Source organism: Mus musculus, chromosome 8 (genome assembly GCF_000001635.26).
Source record: "Mus musculus strain C57BL/6J chromosome 8, GRCm38.p6 C57BL/6J".
NCBI lineage: Eukaryota > Metazoa > Chordata > Mammalia > Rodentia > Muridae > Mus > Mus musculus.
The window spans coordinates 34,090,420-34,108,368 of record NC_000074.6 but is presented as its reverse complement, the minus strand read 5'-3'; the positions used below and the strand labels follow the sequence as shown (position 1 = coordinate 34,108,368).

At 47.0% G+C, this 17,949-nt stretch overlaps 2 protein-coding genes across 8 annotated transcripts in view; one reads left to right on the top strand and one right to left on the bottom strand.

Annotated features, from left to right (window-relative positions):
- Mboat4 (membrane bound O-acyltransferase domain containing 4) overlaps positions 1-1,657 on the bottom strand; it is an 18,474-nt gene extending 16,817 nt beyond the window's left edge. Inside the window, exon 1 of the mRNA XM_006509106.4 lies at positions 48-1,657. Coding sequence (XP_006509169.1) covers positions 48-127 — 80 coding nt within the window. The 5' untranslated portion in view covers positions 128-1,657. The remainder of the gene's footprint in view (positions 1-47) is intronic.
- The window catches only part of Dctn6 (dynactin 6), an 18,293-nt gene extending 344 nt beyond the window's left edge, over positions 1-17,949 (top strand). The window contains exons 2-8 of one of the 7 annotated variants that reach the window (NM_001293759.1): positions 1,963-2,027; positions 9,268-9,450; positions 11,075-11,180; positions 13,397-13,485; positions 14,693-14,740; positions 15,716-15,858; positions 17,527-17,949. In NM_001293759.1, coding sequence (NP_001280688.1) covers positions 13,446-13,485; positions 14,693-14,740; positions 15,716-15,858; positions 17,527-17,625 — 330 coding nt within the window. In that variant the 5' untranslated portion in view covers positions 1,963-2,027; positions 9,268-9,450; positions 11,075-11,180; positions 13,397-13,445 and the 3' untranslated portion in view covers positions 17,626-17,949. Of the gene's footprint in view, positions 1-554; positions 795-1,962; positions 2,028-3,270; positions 3,384-9,267; positions 9,451-9,492; positions 10,978-11,074; positions 11,181-13,396; positions 13,486-14,692; positions 14,741-15,715; positions 15,859-17,526 lie in introns of those variants that run through there. The other 6 variants (NM_001293757.1, XM_006509094.3, XM_030243416.1 and 3 more) reach the window with 6 other exon arrangements.

Here is a 17,949-nt window from a genome sequence, read left to right as displayed (position 1 = left end):
GGGGGCACTGAGACGGTGTATAGGTGGATGGCTCCATAATCCCATACCTGGCGTCCGTGGGGTGTGGGGGCGGAGAGGGTTTGTTCCGTGACCCCCACCCATCCCAGCACGCCTGCGCAGACTCCATTGGGGCTGCGTGGGGGACTCAGGGAGGCTGAGGGAGGTTGTGCGGGCGAGAAGGCTGCTCAGCGGTGGCTGCACCGTCGGCCCTGCCTCTGATCAGGAAGAGGGAGGCCTGGAAGAAGACACTGATGCTGTCATCCTTATGTCAGTGCCTGAGAGCCCAGGGCCGGCAACTATGGCTTTTCCTGTCACAGTCTTCACCAGTGAGAGCCGTTGGTGGAAAGAGACCGCATGGATAACAGAAAAGCATAGGGATTCATTTGCCGTTGCCTCCTTTGTCCTGGGATTAATGTCTTGAGATATACATATACATATACAGCTGTATGTATATGCATGTATCGGTGTTAAGGTGTGTGCGTGTGAATGTTGTCTCTCAAGCCAGAAGAGGGCGTGGATCGCCCCGGAAGCAAGCATTCAGTTATCACAGGACAAAGATCTAGAGAGACAGGGTGTTTCTGGGCAACTTTCGGCTCAGAATCGAGAATACTGGTGTCAGAACAGTGACGCCCCAGGAATAAACTTTGCTCTAAGAACTTTGTGGTATGCATTATCATTTGATGGTCTGTAGAAATTCTAGGGTTAGTGTCCTGATGAGTTCTAACTGTCAGCTTGAAACAACTTAGAGTCATCTGGGAAGAGGGAACCTCAATTGAAGGATCGTCCATGTCGGGGTGAGTGTCTTGATCTGTGATTGAGATGGGAAGGCCCATCCCACTGTGGGCAGAGCCATCTCCAGTCGGGTAGGCCTGGGCCATTTAAGAAAGCTACTTAGCAAGTGGGCCAGTAAGCAGTCATAGTTCCTGCCCTGAGCTCCCTGGGCATGGTGAGCAGGAAGTGTAAGGCGAATAAACCGTCTCCTCCCCACGCTGCATTTGGTCATGGTCTTTATCACAGCGACAGAAAGCAAGACAGAACAGTTAGAATACTGTTAAGAAATAAAATCCAAAGCTGTTTTGTTAAGCATTTAAAAGTATATGTGATTTTGGCCTAATAGGCTGTGTGCCACTTAAGAAGTTCATAATACATTAAACATTCTTACCACTGACTTGCTATTTTTCCATGAATCTCTTAAAACCTTTTTCTTAGCTACAGAGTCAGCATAGCTGTATTAAAAACTTTTTTTCATATTATTTTTTGGTGGTGTGAATGACACAGTCTCCTATAGGCTCATGTGTTTGAGTACTTAGACCCCAGTTGATGGTGCTGTTTAGAAAGATGCTCATGCACACTCGCACTTGTGAGTGCATGTGTATGTGTGTGTATGTTTGTTCTTGCTTGCACATGCATGTGTGTTTCAAGCTGTGGTGTCTCAGCTTCCTGGTTTTCTGCCACCTGCTGCCTGGCTCCTCACAATGATGGACTCTTATCCCTCTGGAATCTTAAGCCACAATAAATTGTTGCCTTCTACAAATTGCTCTGGTTACGGTGTTTCATTTCCACAACAGAAAAGGAATCCCTTCACATTGATTGATTGATGGATAATTGAATGTGTTTATATGCGTGAGAGTACACACATGCAGTAGTATACTTATGGATACTTATGGACACTTATGGAAATTGATTCTCTCCTTCCACCGTGTAAGACCCAGGGATTGAACTCAGGTGGGCAGACTTGGCAGCAAGCACCTTCCTTTATCAGCCCCTTTCTCCACTGAGCCATCTGGCTGGCCCCAGCATACCTTCTGTAACATATTTACATTTTAATTTTATTTCCATGGGTTCCAAGGCTCTGAATGGGTCACTGGGCTTAACACAGCAGGGCTTTATCCATGGAGCCCTCTCACCCACCGTCCATACTTTCAGTGTTACTCAGGATGAGTGTTCTCTTTCTTCCTACAGTGTGAAGATTGCTCCCGGAGCAGTAGTGTGTGTAGAAAGCGAAATCAGAGGAGATGTAACCATAGGTAAGAAAATGGTTGATGTTTCTCGAGAGCTAATGCTGGGTAACCAACTTTAGCGCTTCTCCTTTCAGTCCAGTTGTTTGTGTCTGTTACGCTGAGGCTTACAATTTTTATTGGTTTTGTTGTTATTTGTTTTGTTTTGAGTTTTTCGAGACAGGATTTCTCTGTGTAGCCCTGGATGTCCTGGAATTCTGTAGACCAGGCTGGGCTCGAACTCAGAAATCCACCTGCCTCTGCCTCCCAAGTGCTGGGATTAAAGGCGTGTGCCACCACTGCCCAGCATTTATTTGTTTTTTGAGACAGGGTTCCTCTGTGTAGCCCTGGCTGTCCTGGAACTCACTCTGTAGACCAGGCTGGCCTTGAACCAAAGATTTACCTGCCTCTGCTTCTGCCTCCTCGGACTAAAGGCTTGAGCCACCACCACCCAACTTGAGTTAGCTTGTTTTAAAGAGCTTTCCTGAACATTCCACACAGCCATTCACCCATGTGTCTCATAACAAGGTAGCTGATGCTGGAGCCGCTACACTGGTCCCCATGACGTCAGGGTTCCCCGGCAAGGAGAGGAGAGTGACAGTTAGTAGTTGTATCGCAGGCAGAATGGGAGTGTGAAGTGAGAGCAAGAAAGTTTGCAGTTAGTACCCTCAGCTCTCACCGTGTAGTCTGGCCAGTAGTTCCATCACCAAGACGAAACCAGCCTGCACATGGTGGGTAACTTACATGCGAGTCCCCGGTGCCTCATCTACTACCCAGTCCTGTTTGTAAGATCTGTTTCCTGAGCACTGTGCCCCTGCAGATTTAACTGATGGGCACTCATCCTTAGTCACAGCTGCCTGTCACCTGCACAGACACAGCAGCACTTCTATTCCCACATACCAATGGTTTCTTGGTTTGGTTTGGTTTGGTTTTGGGTCTTGAGACAGGATCTCAGTATGGAGTCCTGGCTGGCCTCGAACTCACGAAGATCCAGCTGCCTCTGCTTCTGAGTATGGGATTAAAGTGTGCATCATGAGGCCTGACAATAGTTTCTTCAATGGGGGGGATGTGGAGAATGCCATTTTCCCTGGAATAAGTCGAGGCTTCCAGCCAGTGGCCTGTCTTACGAGACCAGTGAAGACCATGCCACTATGGCGGAACTTCGTTTAAAACGTGACCTGTTGAGTGACTATAAGCTGACAGGATGTGGAAGATGATTGGTTCTTTTCTGTGCTCTTAACTTTTGTCTTCACTGCAAACTTTGCATGAGGAGATCGCAAGCCATGATTTCTCCTGCATGTCACAGTGTCCTCCATTTCTCGCCACCTGCAGAGTGTATGTGGCTCTCATCACCACTCAGGAGGAACACAAGCTCACAGCTGTTCTGTAAGTAGAAGAAAAGGCAGACTAAAGTCATATGTGCCCTTAACTAGGAACACTTCCCTTGGGTTCCTTCCTCTTTCTCATTTTAAGTAGTTTATGATATGTGCTATATAGTACATCTATAGAGAGGATAGATATACCCACAGCATTAGCACACAGATGTATACTTGAAATGGCCTTACAGAAGCTTGCGGAAACTGTCAGAACACAAAAGGGAAGAATGGTTGTGATGGGCTCATCACAGCTTTAAAGGGATTCAGGCTGTGGCAGCTGGAAAGGCCTGAGGGTGAGAGCTCCCCTCAGGGTATAACACTGCCTTATCTGCACTCAGGAGACAAAGTGGCCAGGACTAGGAACGGCAAGGCTCAGCCTCTTACAGATTTCCCCAGACTGTAAGACAGTGCTGCCAGCGAGCCCATACAGGACTTTTCACACTCAGAGCCCACAATGGCCCCTGCCTAGGGCTCTGCTCTAGCACCTACCCCTCTTGTTCCTCTGGCTTTCTTGTCTTCCTCCCCTCCCTACATGCTGGAATTATGTAGGCAAAGATAGTATTTAGTTTATTATTTTAATAATTTCATTTTTTTCACGTGTATGGGTGTTTTTGCCTGCATGTATGTATCTATGTGTTTCAAATGCGCATAGTACTAGCTGAGGGCAAAGGAGAGCTCCCAGCTTCCCTACAACTGGAGTTATCAATAGCTGTGAGCGGCCGTGTGGGTGCTGGGAATTGAACCTGTGGAAGAACAGCCAGTGTTCTTAATCACTGAGCCATCTCTCCAGCCCCCACATGCACTTTCAGTCTGGCATTTGACCACTAGCTGATACTATACAGCTAGAATATTAAATCTGTAATGGTATGCCATTAAAGAGTTTTTTGTGATAGATTTATAACATACAGTCTCACTATATAACTCCTACCTCCTATGTGCTAGGATTAAAGGCATGTGCTACCGTGCCCAGCCTTATGAAGTGGTTAAAAAATTGTTTTACTAATCCTTTGAGAATTTCATAGAACATGTTTTGGTTATGTTCACACCTACTCCCTCAGAAGTGATAGAGAAAATCTTTAGGGAAAAAAAGCTGGAATGATTTGCTGTTTATCGACAGAGTGGCTTGCTTTATGCATAGTGTGTGTGTGTGTGTGTGTGTGTGTGTGTGTGTGTGTGTGTGTGTGTATTTCCTATACACATATAGTGATGCTCGGCATCAGATATGCACTAAGCATGCAGTGAACATGCTTACATTTATCTTAGAAACAGTTTCATTTTAAAAGCAAGGAAGGGGGCTGGAGAGATGGCTCAGCGGTTAAGAGCACTGACTGCTCTTCCAGAGGTCCTGGGTTCAATTCCCAGCAACCACATGATGGCTCACAACCATCTGTAATGGGATCCAATGCCCCCTTCTGGTGTGACTGAAGACAGCAGCAGTGTACTCATATAAATAAAAATAAATAAATCTTTAAAAATAAACAAGCAAGGAAAAGATGCAGGAGAGGGATGCAGTTATGCGGTGTTTGTCTCCCCGTTTTTATCTTATGATTGTTGTAAGTGTTTATCTCTCCTAACCCCAAACTTTATGCTTCTTTAATTGTGTATATAAAGAAGTGGTTTTTCCCAGACTTTGGGCTTAGATAATTATTTCTGTCACTGTTGCACTTAGCATAAAATATCTTCACTTTTTGGCAAGTATTTATTTTTCTGAAATAACACCTCGGATGTAAACCCTCCTCCTTTATAAACACTATTATAAAGTTTAATCAGAGCCAAGTTACCTGGTTCCAGCTCTCCGACCATGTCTTGCTTTTCCATGTCAAGCTTTTCTTTGGTTTTGCTCGGGTTCCTGGAGTAATAGTTGTAAATCATTCCTGTTGTCTATGCAGTTGGCAGTTGGAACTTGATAAACTACTCCCCAGAGAGTTGGGGAGCAGTAAACAGAAGTGTATGGGGTGCCCCACAGACGTGTGTGCTCCACAGAAGTATGTGAGGTGCTCCACAGGAGTGTGTGAGGTGCTCCAAGAAGTGTGTGAGTGCTCCACAGAAGTGTATGTGGGTGCTCCATCGAAGTGTGTGAGTGTTCCACAGAAGGGTGTGAGTGCTCCAAGAAGTGTGTGTGGGTGCTTCACAGAAATGTGTGAAGTGCTCCACAGGAGTGTGAGTGCTCCAAGAAGTGTGTGTGGGTGCTCCACAGAAATGTGTGAGGTGCTCCACAGGAGTGTGTGAGTGCTCCACAGAAGTGTATGTGGGTGCTCCATAGAAGTGTGTGAGTGCTCCACAGAAGGGTGTGAGTGCTCCAAGAAGTGTGTGTGGGTGTTCCACAGAAATGTGTGAGGTGCTCTACAGAAGTATGTGAGTGCTCCAAGAAGTGTGGGTGGGTACTCCACAGAAGTGTGTGAGGTGCTCCACAGGAGTGTGTGAGTGCTCCAAGAAGTGTGGGTGGGTACTCCACAGAAGTGTGTGAGGTGCTCCACAGGAGTGTGTGAGTGCTCCAAGAAGTGTGTGTGGGTGCTCAATCTAAGGACTGCCCATCTTTTTACACTTTTATTAGTTTGAAGAGGGCAGGGTTTTCTTTTCCTGTGTTTCAAGTTATTTGAACCTTACACTGGATCTGTGGTTTTCTAGAAATTGATTTATTTGTTCTAACAGTGAGGCTGACTAGAAGTATGAAGCCAGGTGTGTGTTCTGTCAGGGCTGCCTACATCCTACTGTCTCAGAATGGGGGTGTGTGGGTGGGGCTGTGACAGAGGGGCTGTTGCAGGGGGTAAATCATAGAAGTCCAGCCCTGGGGAGGCACACCGCCACTGGAAGGTGCTCAGACTGAGTCCTGCTCATTTTCATAGGATCAGACTTGTTTTCTATTAGACTGTTACAAAGTACTTTCTGTAAATCCTCCCTCTGAGAGTTGGCTGGCATGTAACGTGAGGAAGGCCCCAGGGGAGCCCCGGCCCACGAGCTTGTGAGGACAGACCCCCATGGCACAAGAGGAGCAGCCCGGGCACAGTGGGACACTCCCACCTGACCCTGTGAAGTCCAGGGTGGCCTTGAACTTCTCACCAGCAGAGCTCACCCCAACCCAGAGCCTCTGCTGGGGTCAAGGGAGTGGTGTAATTTTAAAAAGAAAGAGCTTGGGTTTATTTGTTGACATATGAAAATGTATGCAGAGCTTGCAAAGGTGAAGAGCGCCCTTTACCAAATGAGGGGAAAGAGGCATGATGCAGGAATGTCCTCTTGGCAGGGCTCTGGAAGCCCAGCCAGCGGTTTAGAAAAATAACTCATACGCCAGTTAAGGGAGCTCTGACTCCAGACACATTTGTCCAAACAAGGAGATAAGGCAGAGAGGCTTTCAGCACACTCAGTAAGAAAGTATACAAACCGCCCTGCCAGGAGCCGCGCCAAGAAGGTCCACGCGGAGTCAAGTGGGAAAGGGGACTTGGCATGGGGACTTGTTTTTAAAGAGCATTTTAGCTTTAAGACCCCTACACATGGCCTAAGTCAGACTCGTTCTAGGTAGAAGGTTTGTGGCACCCAGGAGGAGATTGTCTGGTAGGTGTCATGCCGCCCGCCGCTAAGGCTGCCCGGAAGGCCAGGCCCCCTGTCCCAGGCCTGCAGTGTGAAACTGCACACAGCTGTGCCTTCTTCCTGTTCTCCACACCACACTCTTAGCTGTCACATGTGCTCTGTGCTAGCCTCACTCGAGGGGCTGTGCAGTTTCTTGCGCACCCCCTCCCACTGCCTCCCCAACTTGCTTTCATCTCTCAACTCAAAGCAGATTGGCTTCCCTCTCTATTTCAGTCCCTGTGGGCCACAACCTGCAGTTGGGGCAGGATGCCAGCAGGTGGCAGTAGTGTCAAAACCAAAGGCCTCACCTAAGCTGTCCATGTGCTAGCTCCAAGAGAGCATCCCTGACATTTATACTCAGTTCTCCAGTTACCAGTTCTATTAGTAACTCACGATTAACAAATAATAATGACAGCAAGAAAACATCCGCTTAAACTGTTCAGATGCCGGGCAACAGAGAGTCAGAGGCAGATGCACCTCTGAATTTGGGGCAGCCAGGACTACATAGAGAGACCCTTACTCAAAAAAATACTCATTCTGATTTGATTTTGTTATGTAATAACTTTGTTTCATTTTACTTGTTTTGTTTTTGGTTTTTATGGTTTTTGTTTGTTTGTTTGTTTTGAGACAGAGTGTCATGTAGCCCAGGCTAGCCTCCAACTGGTTGTGAAGTCCAGGATGGCCTTGAACTTCAGATCTTCTTTCCCCCGCCTAAGTGTTGGGATTGCAGGTGGCACCACAATGCCAAACTGTGTTTTGTAAATAGAAGGGTGGTATGTGTGTGTGTGTGTGTGTGTGCGCACACACGTCAAGGCCAGGGACAACCTCAGGTGCCACTCAAGCATCCACCATCTGTGACGTTATAGAACTCAGCAAGTGTCTCCAGGGAGCCCTTTGTCATGGATTTTTAAAGAAAAAGTAGCATTGTCATTTGTTTTCAGAGGTACACGGAAGAGGAATGTTAAAAAAGAAAGACAGGCCACCAGTGCCAGGGGCTCCTAGTCTTCAGAATACATCCTTAGGTGGGCTTCTCACAAATTGTGCTTGTCACAGCTCCAACTTAAGGGTCAGCAGGAGGCCTGGTGCCTCTGGCTGCTTACCCAGCTCTGACCAGAGGTCTGCTGCCTGTCATGGCTCCAATGATCTCCATGTCCCACTTAATCCCTTACCAAGCAGAAGGCTCTCCTGTAGTTAAAAGCTGTTACCATGACACCTGAGGAAAGGAGAAAGCAGGCCCTGCTCTGTCCTCAGGCCTAAACTACCCACTTTGCTCAGTTTTCAGGAATTCTGAGCTCTTCGTGACACAGTAACCTTGTCGTTTTTAATGTCTTCCTGTATATATTGTGTGCATCCAAGAGCATGGTCAGGGGTCAGGGTCAGGAGTGGGTTCCAGCGTGTGGGTCTCGGGGATAGAATTTGGTTCACTAAGCTTGGCAGCAGTGGCTTTCCTTGCTGGGCTGTCCTGTCAGCCCCTGAATCTCTCCTTCAGAACTGCAGGTCAGATCCTGTGACATCTCTTTCAAACAGTGTTTCTTGTAACCCACGTTTCCCGTCCTGTTACAGATGTGGAAACAGCCCTTGAGAGAACATAAGCACACACATTGCCTATATGTGATAGAGACCAGAGTCTAGACTTTCTAGACTAGGATGGGTACAGGCTGGGGCTCTAATTACAAAGACCCTAACTTAGACTGTGGCCCTTGGAGTATTTTGAAACAAAATAGAAATCCGTATTGAGTGAGCTGTAGGTCTCCTTGGGCTTTTACCACTGGAGGGTGTAGAACTTGTTATCTCAGAAGAACCCAGGACTGGTGATGGCATTGCTGAGCACCTGGAGCCTGTGATGCCTAAGTGGCCATGCTGAGGAATGAGGTAGGTAAATGACAGTGTATTGATGAAATGTGAGATGCGCTGTAGCCATAAAGTGTTCGAATGCTTTTCTCCGAGTTTTATTTTCAAGCTTCTTACTGATTTTGTATGTGCTGGTGTTTATAGGTCTCAAGTATGCCACAGTGTTTAGTCTGTAGTAGCTTTTCCCTGCACTTAGACAGTCAGGCCCGTAAGGAGTAGGACTCACAGACAGGCCCCACCATTCTGTGCTTGCTTTATTTTAATTTTTAGTCGTGATTGTTTATTTATTTTATACTATTTGTGTGTGGGCATGTATCTATACTATACATATATGTGGGGGTGGGGTGGGTGTATTGAGAATATTCTCTCCCAAATAGCAAGGCTACTTGTACAGTCTCATACGCCTGTGTGCTTTGGGACTCCATGCCCTGTTTTGGGCCCCTACTCTCTTTATCAGTTCCCTTGGTTCTTTATCTCAGGAAAAGAATGAGCTGCACTGAGAGCCCATCCAGAGCCCCGCTGCTCACCTTGGAGGCTTCGGATCTGTTGGGGATTGGTTCTAATTGTGAATCTGTGTGTCCAAACGCTGAAGGTCCTTGTCCCCAATTGGTTTTTGACTGATCAGTAAAGAACCAATGGCCAAGCTTGGCAGGTAGACTGAGGTAAGACTTTTAGAGTTGTGTGGGCTAGGAGAAAACAAAGAACAAAGATGGCTATGACAGGGAAGAAGAAAGACCAGACCTAAAGGCCTGGACACGTGAGAATCAGGGAGAGTGGCCACATGAGCCACTTCCCCAATTGTGTTTGGGGTAGCAGAGATGAAATATAGGTTTTAAAAGATTTCAACACAGAAATACCAGAGGGGGGTGTTTGCTAGCAGCAGGAAGGATAAGAACTGCCCAGTCATTAAGCTAGTCAAGGCATATTAAAATTACCTGGTGTGTGTGTGTTTCATTCGAGAATCCAGATAGCTCTTGGGCGGGTATGTACATGTGATCGATCCGTCAGGAACATTAAGCAGTTTAACTATGGCTACGCGTATCTGTTTCATAGAATTGGGTGGGAGTTGGTGCACTAAGTAATCCCAGTTGTCAGGACAACTTCAAAGGGGCAGAGATAGCCTGTGTTCTGTGTTCGGGGCGTGTGTGTGTGTGTGTGTGTGTGTGTGTGTGTGTGTGTGTGTGTGTGTAAGAGACGTTGGCACTAGGAATCCCATGCAGGGCCTTGCACACACCACCTATGCTCACGCTCACCAACTGAGCTGCTCCTGCTCCCGCTCCCGCTCCTGCAGTCTGTTTATTCCTCTGTTGCCCTTTAACATAGAGTGTTGCATCTTGCCTTTTATAAGCAGATAGTGACTGTTTATATACCACAGATTAACAGTTTATAACACAGAATCCTGGAAAGTGACACCTCTGCCCCCTTGATCCTTCCGTCCACCTTCCTTTCTGAGGGAGTTACTTCTCATCACTGTGTACAAATAAAAATAGCGTTGAGTGACCCAGCACTCGGGCTAGGCAGAGTCCAACAGCAGGAGATAGAGTGGGATCCTTCTTTAGAAAACAAAACAAAAACAGAAAGAAAAAATAGCTTCAATCCTACGATAAGAGTAGGTGGGTGTGTGGGTGGAGGAAGGTGTTTTCTCATCAGTGGGAGGTGGGCGTGTGGCCACTTCCTCCAGAGCCACCCAGTTCTCAGAAGCTGTCCTCCTTGTGCCCTTAGATTGAGACTGAGCTGTCTCAGGTCAGTGTCACGGCTCAGCACCCACCTCTGGCTCCTCTTGCCTCCCTCCCCTTAGGTATGAGAACTGTGCTTATCATGCCCTGCCTGCTTGCAGTTGCTACACACACTCAGATGATACAAAGAGGCTGAAGGCGGGCGGACTCTGTGTTTCCTGACTTCTGTGCACCTGTTTTTCTTAATCACATAGAAGCGCTCGCTGCGTTATAAGCAGTGTCAGGCCCGTCTGAAAGCAAGGACAAGAATTAGTGTTATCTCTGCCCACGTACCACACACTGTCTCCACACTCTGAGGTCACAGGCGGTTGGATGGAGGCTGAGCTGTCCGCTCTGCCATGTGTGCCCTTTCACTTCCCTCGGCTGTAGGTCTGGCACTAACTGCTGCTGATAACAGCCGGAGATAGTACCTGTACGGTACTCAGCACGGTGCCTGGCACGGCCTTAGAAAAGGTTCCTCCCCAAGCTTCCCCCACCTCCCTCACCTCCCACCTCCTGCTGGAAGTGCAGCCTGCCCTGATCATCTCCTCTCCCCTGCTCTGCTGCACAGGCCCGAGGACGGTGATCCACCCTAAAGCACGAATTATCGCGGAGGCCGGGCCAATAATCATCGGTGAAGGAAACCTGATAGAAGAGCAGGCCCTCATCATAAATGCGTGAGTAAGACTGTGCTCCAAACTGGACGGCACGGGGAAGGTTTCCCAACATCGGCCGCTGCCCAGGAGCCTCTTACAGCTTAGCTCAGGAACGAGTATTCTTTCTGAGCAAGAGAAGGGGGAGGTTTGAGGCCTGGTTAGCATTAAGTACATGAGAGACACAGAAACCAAACCAGAAAACACTGAGAAAAACACACACACACACACACACACCAGCCCTGGGTCTGGTGATCTCCCAGTGGGATACTTGGATCCATCAGCAAACCTGTAATGGTTTCCTGATCCCATCCAACATCCCTGTGTTGTGCTTACCATACCTACTACTGTTTTGGTTGGATTTCTTTTGATGTCTGTATGTGAATTTAACTCTGTTTTGCCATATTCCACATGGGAAGCATCCAGAATTATATTCACAAGTATGGGATCCTTGTAGCAATTTGTAAACTTTAAAGAGAACAATGTGAGAAACTGTTAATGTATACCTTTGTGCACTGAGCTACAATACCCAGGATATTTTCGAAAGCATGTATAAATTTTTCTAGATAAAATTTTGGCAAGAAATTTAAGCTTTTACCTAATTTGTAGCAACAACGTATGGAATTTGTGTGGGAAAATATTTAGCTGTGATAAAAGGGCTGATTTGTCTGACACTTACACAGGACGTGTGGGAGTTTCTGACGGTGTGAATCCATCTTTCCCAGTATTACTATCCTCCATCTTTGGCACCTTGGTTGTGAGATCATTCATAGCAGCCTGTGAATCAGCAGAGATCAGCTGTCAGCTAAAGCTCTGCTCTAAGAGGACAGCTTTATCGTCCACATATGTCACTAAATACCCATCGCTCCGAAGAGCGGTTTCCATTTCGCAGTTGCAAATGGTTATTACAAATGGAAAAATTCCACGTTAGGCCTGATTTTGATCCTTCTCTAGCAGGCTAAAAGTATATTTATTGTTTGGGGGTTTGCTGTTGTGTTTTACATTGTCCTAGAGAACTGTCCTCTGAACATAATTTTTCTTTTATTGGATATTTTTTTTATTTACATTTCAAATGTGATCCCTTCTCCAGGTCTCCCCTCCAGAAACCCCCTCTCCCATCCCCCCTCCCCCTGCCTCTATAAGGGTGCTCCCCCACCCACCCACTCCCGCCTTCCCACCCTGGCATTCCCCTACACTGGGAAATGTCCTCTGAAGTTAGAATTTAAGAAATAAAGGAAGGCTAGAGAAGTGGCTTGACAGTTAGCACCTCTTGCTGTCCTTGTGGAGTCCTTGAGTTCCTGTCTCTTCACTCACACAGGGCAGCTCGCAGTGGCGTCAACTCCAGGAGGTCTGATAGATTCCCCGTCCCAGTTCTCTCTCTCTCTCTGAGACAGGATCTCTCTGTAGCCCTGGCTGTCCTGGAACTCACTTCGTAGACCAGGCTGGCCTCTAACTCAATCATCTGCCTCCCTCTGCCTTCCTAGGATTAAAGGTGTGACACCTTCTTCTGAGGTTGTTTCGTTCTTGTGACTTCTCACATTTCTGTAGTTATGTTCAACTTAGGACCTAGCCTTTCCCAGCACAGAGGGGATGTGGAGCAGTTATTCCCCTGGCTCAGGACCTAACCATGCATCTTAAGCTAGGATAGCCATGCATCTAAGCTAGGATAGCCATGCATCTAAGCTAGGATAGCCATGCATCTAAGCTAGGATAGCCATGCATCTGAGCTAGGATAGCCATGCATCTAAGCTAGGATAGCCATGCATCTGAGCTAGGATAGCCATGCATCTAAGCTAGGATAGCCATGCATCTGAGCTAGGATAGCCATGCATCTAAGCTAGGATAGCCATGCATCTAAGCTAGGATAGCCATGCATCTAAGCTAGGATAGCCATGCATCTGAGCTTGGTGCAGGTAAAACTGAGACAGCTGATTCAGATTCTGTTTTGTTTTGGTTTTTTGGTTTTTTTGGGGGGGGGGTTGGGGGGCTTGTTTGGTTGGTTGGTTGGTTTTGGTTTTTTCAGGACAGGGTTTCTCTGTGTAGTCTTGGCTGTCCTGGAACTCACTCTGTAGACCAGGCTGGCCTCGAACTCAGAAATCTGCCTGTCTCTGCCTCTGTCTCTGAGTGCTGGGATTAAAGGCGTGCGCCACCACGCCCGGCTTGATTCAGATTCTGAAAGGGGATGACAGCTGCTTACCGTGTCACTGGCCTTTGGTGATTCTCGTCTCTTCTCTTTATAGTCATCCGGATAACATCATCCCAGATACTGAAGATACAGAGCCCAAACCTATGATTATTGGCACCAACAACGTATTTGAAGTGGGCTGTCGTATCCTTTGCCTCAGATCACCTCCAGATTTGGTGCCTAGACTGCTCCCTGTATAGAAACTGACATACCTTATCTATCCCATAGGCTTAAAATATGTATAGACTGGGCCATCACGCTCTTTAAACAGGCTCATTGCTGTATGTTAAGAAATCTTTTCTAGGGGCTGGAGAGATGGCTCAGCAGTTAAGAGTACTAGCTGCTCTTCAGAGGACCGTAGTTCAGTTCTTAGTATCCACATGGGTGTTCACAACTGTCTGCAACTTCAATCTGAGGGGATCTAAATCCCTCACACATATCCATGTAGGCAAAACACCGATGAAATAAAAACAAATCATTAAAAGAATTTAAAAAAAAAAAAAGCTCTTTTCTAGGAAAGAGGAGTCGGGAGGAGGGAGATAATAATAAAGGCAATACGTCCTTTCTGGGACTGGGGCTGTAGTATAGAGCACATGACTGCCATGTGTTTAATTCCTGTCACTACAGAAACCAGGAAGGCACTCCTGGTCTGGCAAGTCACTCGGTAAGGTAAATACTCACACACACCAAACCATACACACTATATACACATACCACACTCATACATACCACACACACACATACCATACACCACACACCACATACCATACACCATACCACACACACACACATACCATACACCACACACCACATATGCATAACACACACACACACACACACACACACACACACACACACACACACACACGTCTTCAGCTCTTTGTAAGTCCTTTCCTAGGACCATAGCTCGCTGACAGGTAACCTTGGATGAGGGTGTCAGACACTGAGAACCTAATTCTAGCTTCAGTTTGATGTAAAAGCTGGCAAAGTGGCTCAGCACTTGCCACCAAGCCTGACTATGTGAGTTCAGTGTCTCTTCTCCCCCAACCCCCATGGTGGGAGAAGAGAACTGACTCCCTCAACTGTCCTCTGATCTCAACACACACCTGGCACACATGGATGCACAAATTCCCACATACGCACAATAAGTAAGTAAATGTAATAAGGTATTTAAAGGCACAGGGGTCATTTATTTGTGAGTGGAGATATTTGTGTTTGAGAATTAACGCTTTGTAAGCAGAGACTCTTGGCAAGGCAGAGTCTGTGCAACCCTTCCCACACCTCTGTCACAGTACACTGAGGACATTCCGTACACATGGGAAAAGTATTTGCACTTAACTGGGGCTTACAGATTCCCAAGCCATGAAAATGGGAGACAATAATGTCATTGAGTCAAAAGGTAAGCTGTGTCCAGGCAGCTCCGGGGTCAGAGTGATTCCTTCCTTTCTCATCCTGTCTCCTGGGAAACAACCTAAGTGCAAGCAAGGTGGCATGCTGGGGTTGGACCAAAGTCATTGTCAGGTTAATCCTTTGCCTGGGAAGAACCTAACCTAGTTATGTGGTTATCTGATAACGTGGCTAACTACATTAAGTGAAAAGGACAGCCGTGTACTGTTAAGTTGGGGCTGGATTAGAGCTCCATTGAAAGATCTGAGATGGCCCTCAGCCGACTGTGTCGGCGTTGCCATAGCTGATGGCATTCTTGCAGAATGAACTTGCCAGTGGCAGCTCTGCCAGGAATTGCTTTCTTTAATTTTGGGACTGCTTTGCTCTAGCCAGAGACAAATGTCATCTGCTTATCAGAATTAGAGCCAGGCAGGGCATCATGGGAGGTCCCCAGCACCGCTGGGACCAGCTCCCAGAGCTCGCCTCCCTGCCCTCAGAGGGAACACTGCTTTGTCTTTCCTGATCCTGACTGACAGGAGGGAAATGCTGCTTTTTTAATAACAAAAGTATACTTTCTATGAATTTGCTTACTAGTTTTTAGATGTCATTACTGCGTGTTATCTTCATTGTTGGCCTTTTCTGTATTTCTGAGTGTCAGACGTGTGCTCTTGGCACTATACATTCATTACCTTATTGGTCTTTAAAGGGAGCAGAACAGTAGGATGGATAGACTCCCCGCTCAGAGGTCTTTTACCCTGGTGAGCCCTATGCCACCCGGCCTGTTAGCAAGGGACCTGATAAATCCTCCGCACCCATGCACTGCCTGCTCAGGTCTGCGTCTGTGCACTCACTGTGAGACGTTTCCTCTCTGTATCTTCTTTAGACCCATTAGCATTTTTTATACCTAGATCATAGTGGGGAAGCATAAACACAGTGAGGAATGTCCATGCTTTCTTGATGTCTTAAGCTGTAACTGTCTTGGCTGCAGCCTACGTGGGCAGGAATGTCATCCTGACCAGCGGCTGCATCATTGGGGCTTGCTGCAGCCTCAACACCTTTGAAGCCATCCCTGAGAACACGGTGATCTACGGCGCGGACTGCCTGCGGCGGGTACAGACAGAGCGGCCACAGGTACTAAAACCTCTCTAACAGGAGCCCACCTAGGACCCTCACTTCCCAGAGTTCCATGTGACTACTGTCTCAGTGGGCAGCAAATGCTTAGGGGCCAAGAGTGTGGCTCAGTATGATTGGCATACAAGGGCCATCCCCAAGGCAAATGAATCAGACATCTGAGAAACACTCTTCAAATTTTGGATTTATTTGCAGTTCACAGTTCTTTAGATTAAAATCATATATATATTGTATATATGTCTCCTCTGTGCATGTGTGTGCATGCGTGTGCATGCGTGTGCATGTGTGATACTGACGGGCAGATAATGGAGGAGGAGGAGGACCTGGAGTTGTTTTTCCGTGCACCATTGACCCTCACACCGAAATGTTAATTCCTTGACTCGCTTCCAAATATAAGTCGGGGATGAGGCGCGGCCCTCCAAACGTCCCGTGGGTTCCTAGCGTCGTTTATGAAAGTGCCATGGCTTGATTATAAAGACAGCTTAGGAGGAAAGGAGAGATGCTTAGGTATTTATCAGGCTTACGAGCATCACCCCTTCCTACTCACTCAGATGGAGGCTAATGCTAGACTAGGAGATGGAGGCTCAGGCGCTGGACTCCCTAGACATGAGGCTCTCACACTGGGGTTTAAAGCTCGTGTCTTGGCATACTCAGTACTCAGTACTCAGTATAGATTTCTTAAGCTTCCTGTTCCTCTCCCTTCAAAGAAAATATTTTCAAGACATTTCATACTTGACCTTTCTTAACCATTGTTTTAATCATAAATTAAAACCAGTTCTTTCTAGATTACTCCACTTTTCCATTCTCAGGTTTAGTGTAGTCCCTTCTGGTCTAGAATTCACAGCCAAGAATGACCTTGAACTCCTGTCCTTCCACGTCCAACTCCCTAGGGGTTACTGACAGCACCACTCTGCCTGATTTGTGTGGTGCTGGGAAGCAAACCCAGGGTTTCCTGCATGCTGAGGCACATCCTACACCCCACGGAGCTGCCTCCCCACCCCCAAGACTACTCTTTTTTTTATTTTTTTGTAGTCTTGGCATTATTGTGAGATGGTATTCCTTAGACTAAAGGGGAAATTTAGGTTTTTAAATTATCCTTCTGAGTAATAGCAAAAGTGGTTAAAGGGGGGAAACAGTGAGGATTGGAGAGAGGCGGTAATCGTGGAGTGAGCAAGAGTGGCAGAAGTCTCTCAGGCAGCTTAGGTGTGCAGCCTGCTCCTGGATGTCACCTGTCGTGACAGGATGTCTTGATTAAGACAGCTTCCTCAGCCTCTGTCACAGTGTCCAGGGTGGAGTCCCTCCCATGAGTTTACAGTCAGGAGAGGGACAGTGCCTGCCTGGGGAGACAAACCCCAGCTGAGGGAGGGCCTCACAGGGTGTGCGGGAAGCACTTGCAACGAATGCTTAGAAGCCTGGATAAAAATCTGTAGGAATTTGAGTGTCTTTCTGGGTGTTTTATATGTAATATTGCCTGGCTCTGTTCTCGGACTTGCTGCATTCCATGACTGACTTAAGATGAGGGCCGACTGATAAAGAAGTAAATGAGTGGAGGAAATCACGCTGAGCCCCTTTTCCCCTGGTGTTGCTGACCTCTCTCTCTCTCTCTCTCTCTCTCTCTGTGTGTGTGTGTCTGTGTATATGCGCGTGTGTGTCTTTCTGTCCTTTCAGCCCCAGACTCTACAACTGGATTTCCTGATGAAGATCTTGCCCAATTACCACCACCTGAAGAAGACGATGAAAGGCAGCTCAACCCCAGTTAAGAACTGAGAAGATGTCAGTGGTGCTCGGTTCTGCCAGCTGTCAGCGGGCCCGGCTGTTAGCACCGTGCTGACTTTCCATTGGAGACTTGAGTTGGAGAGAGGTGGGTCCTATTGTAACAACCGCTATAATTTATATGGACTATATTGTCTCCCTGTCCTTGTTCTGATAATGTACAGACTCAGTTTTTCTTATGTTATACAAAATATTAGCCATGCATTTATTATGTAAAGGACTACCCATGATAACATGCCATATTATGTGTTTATATTCTAATGTAACCATATACCATAACTAAATAAAAGTTTGGCTACTTGCACTAATCTTCCCAAA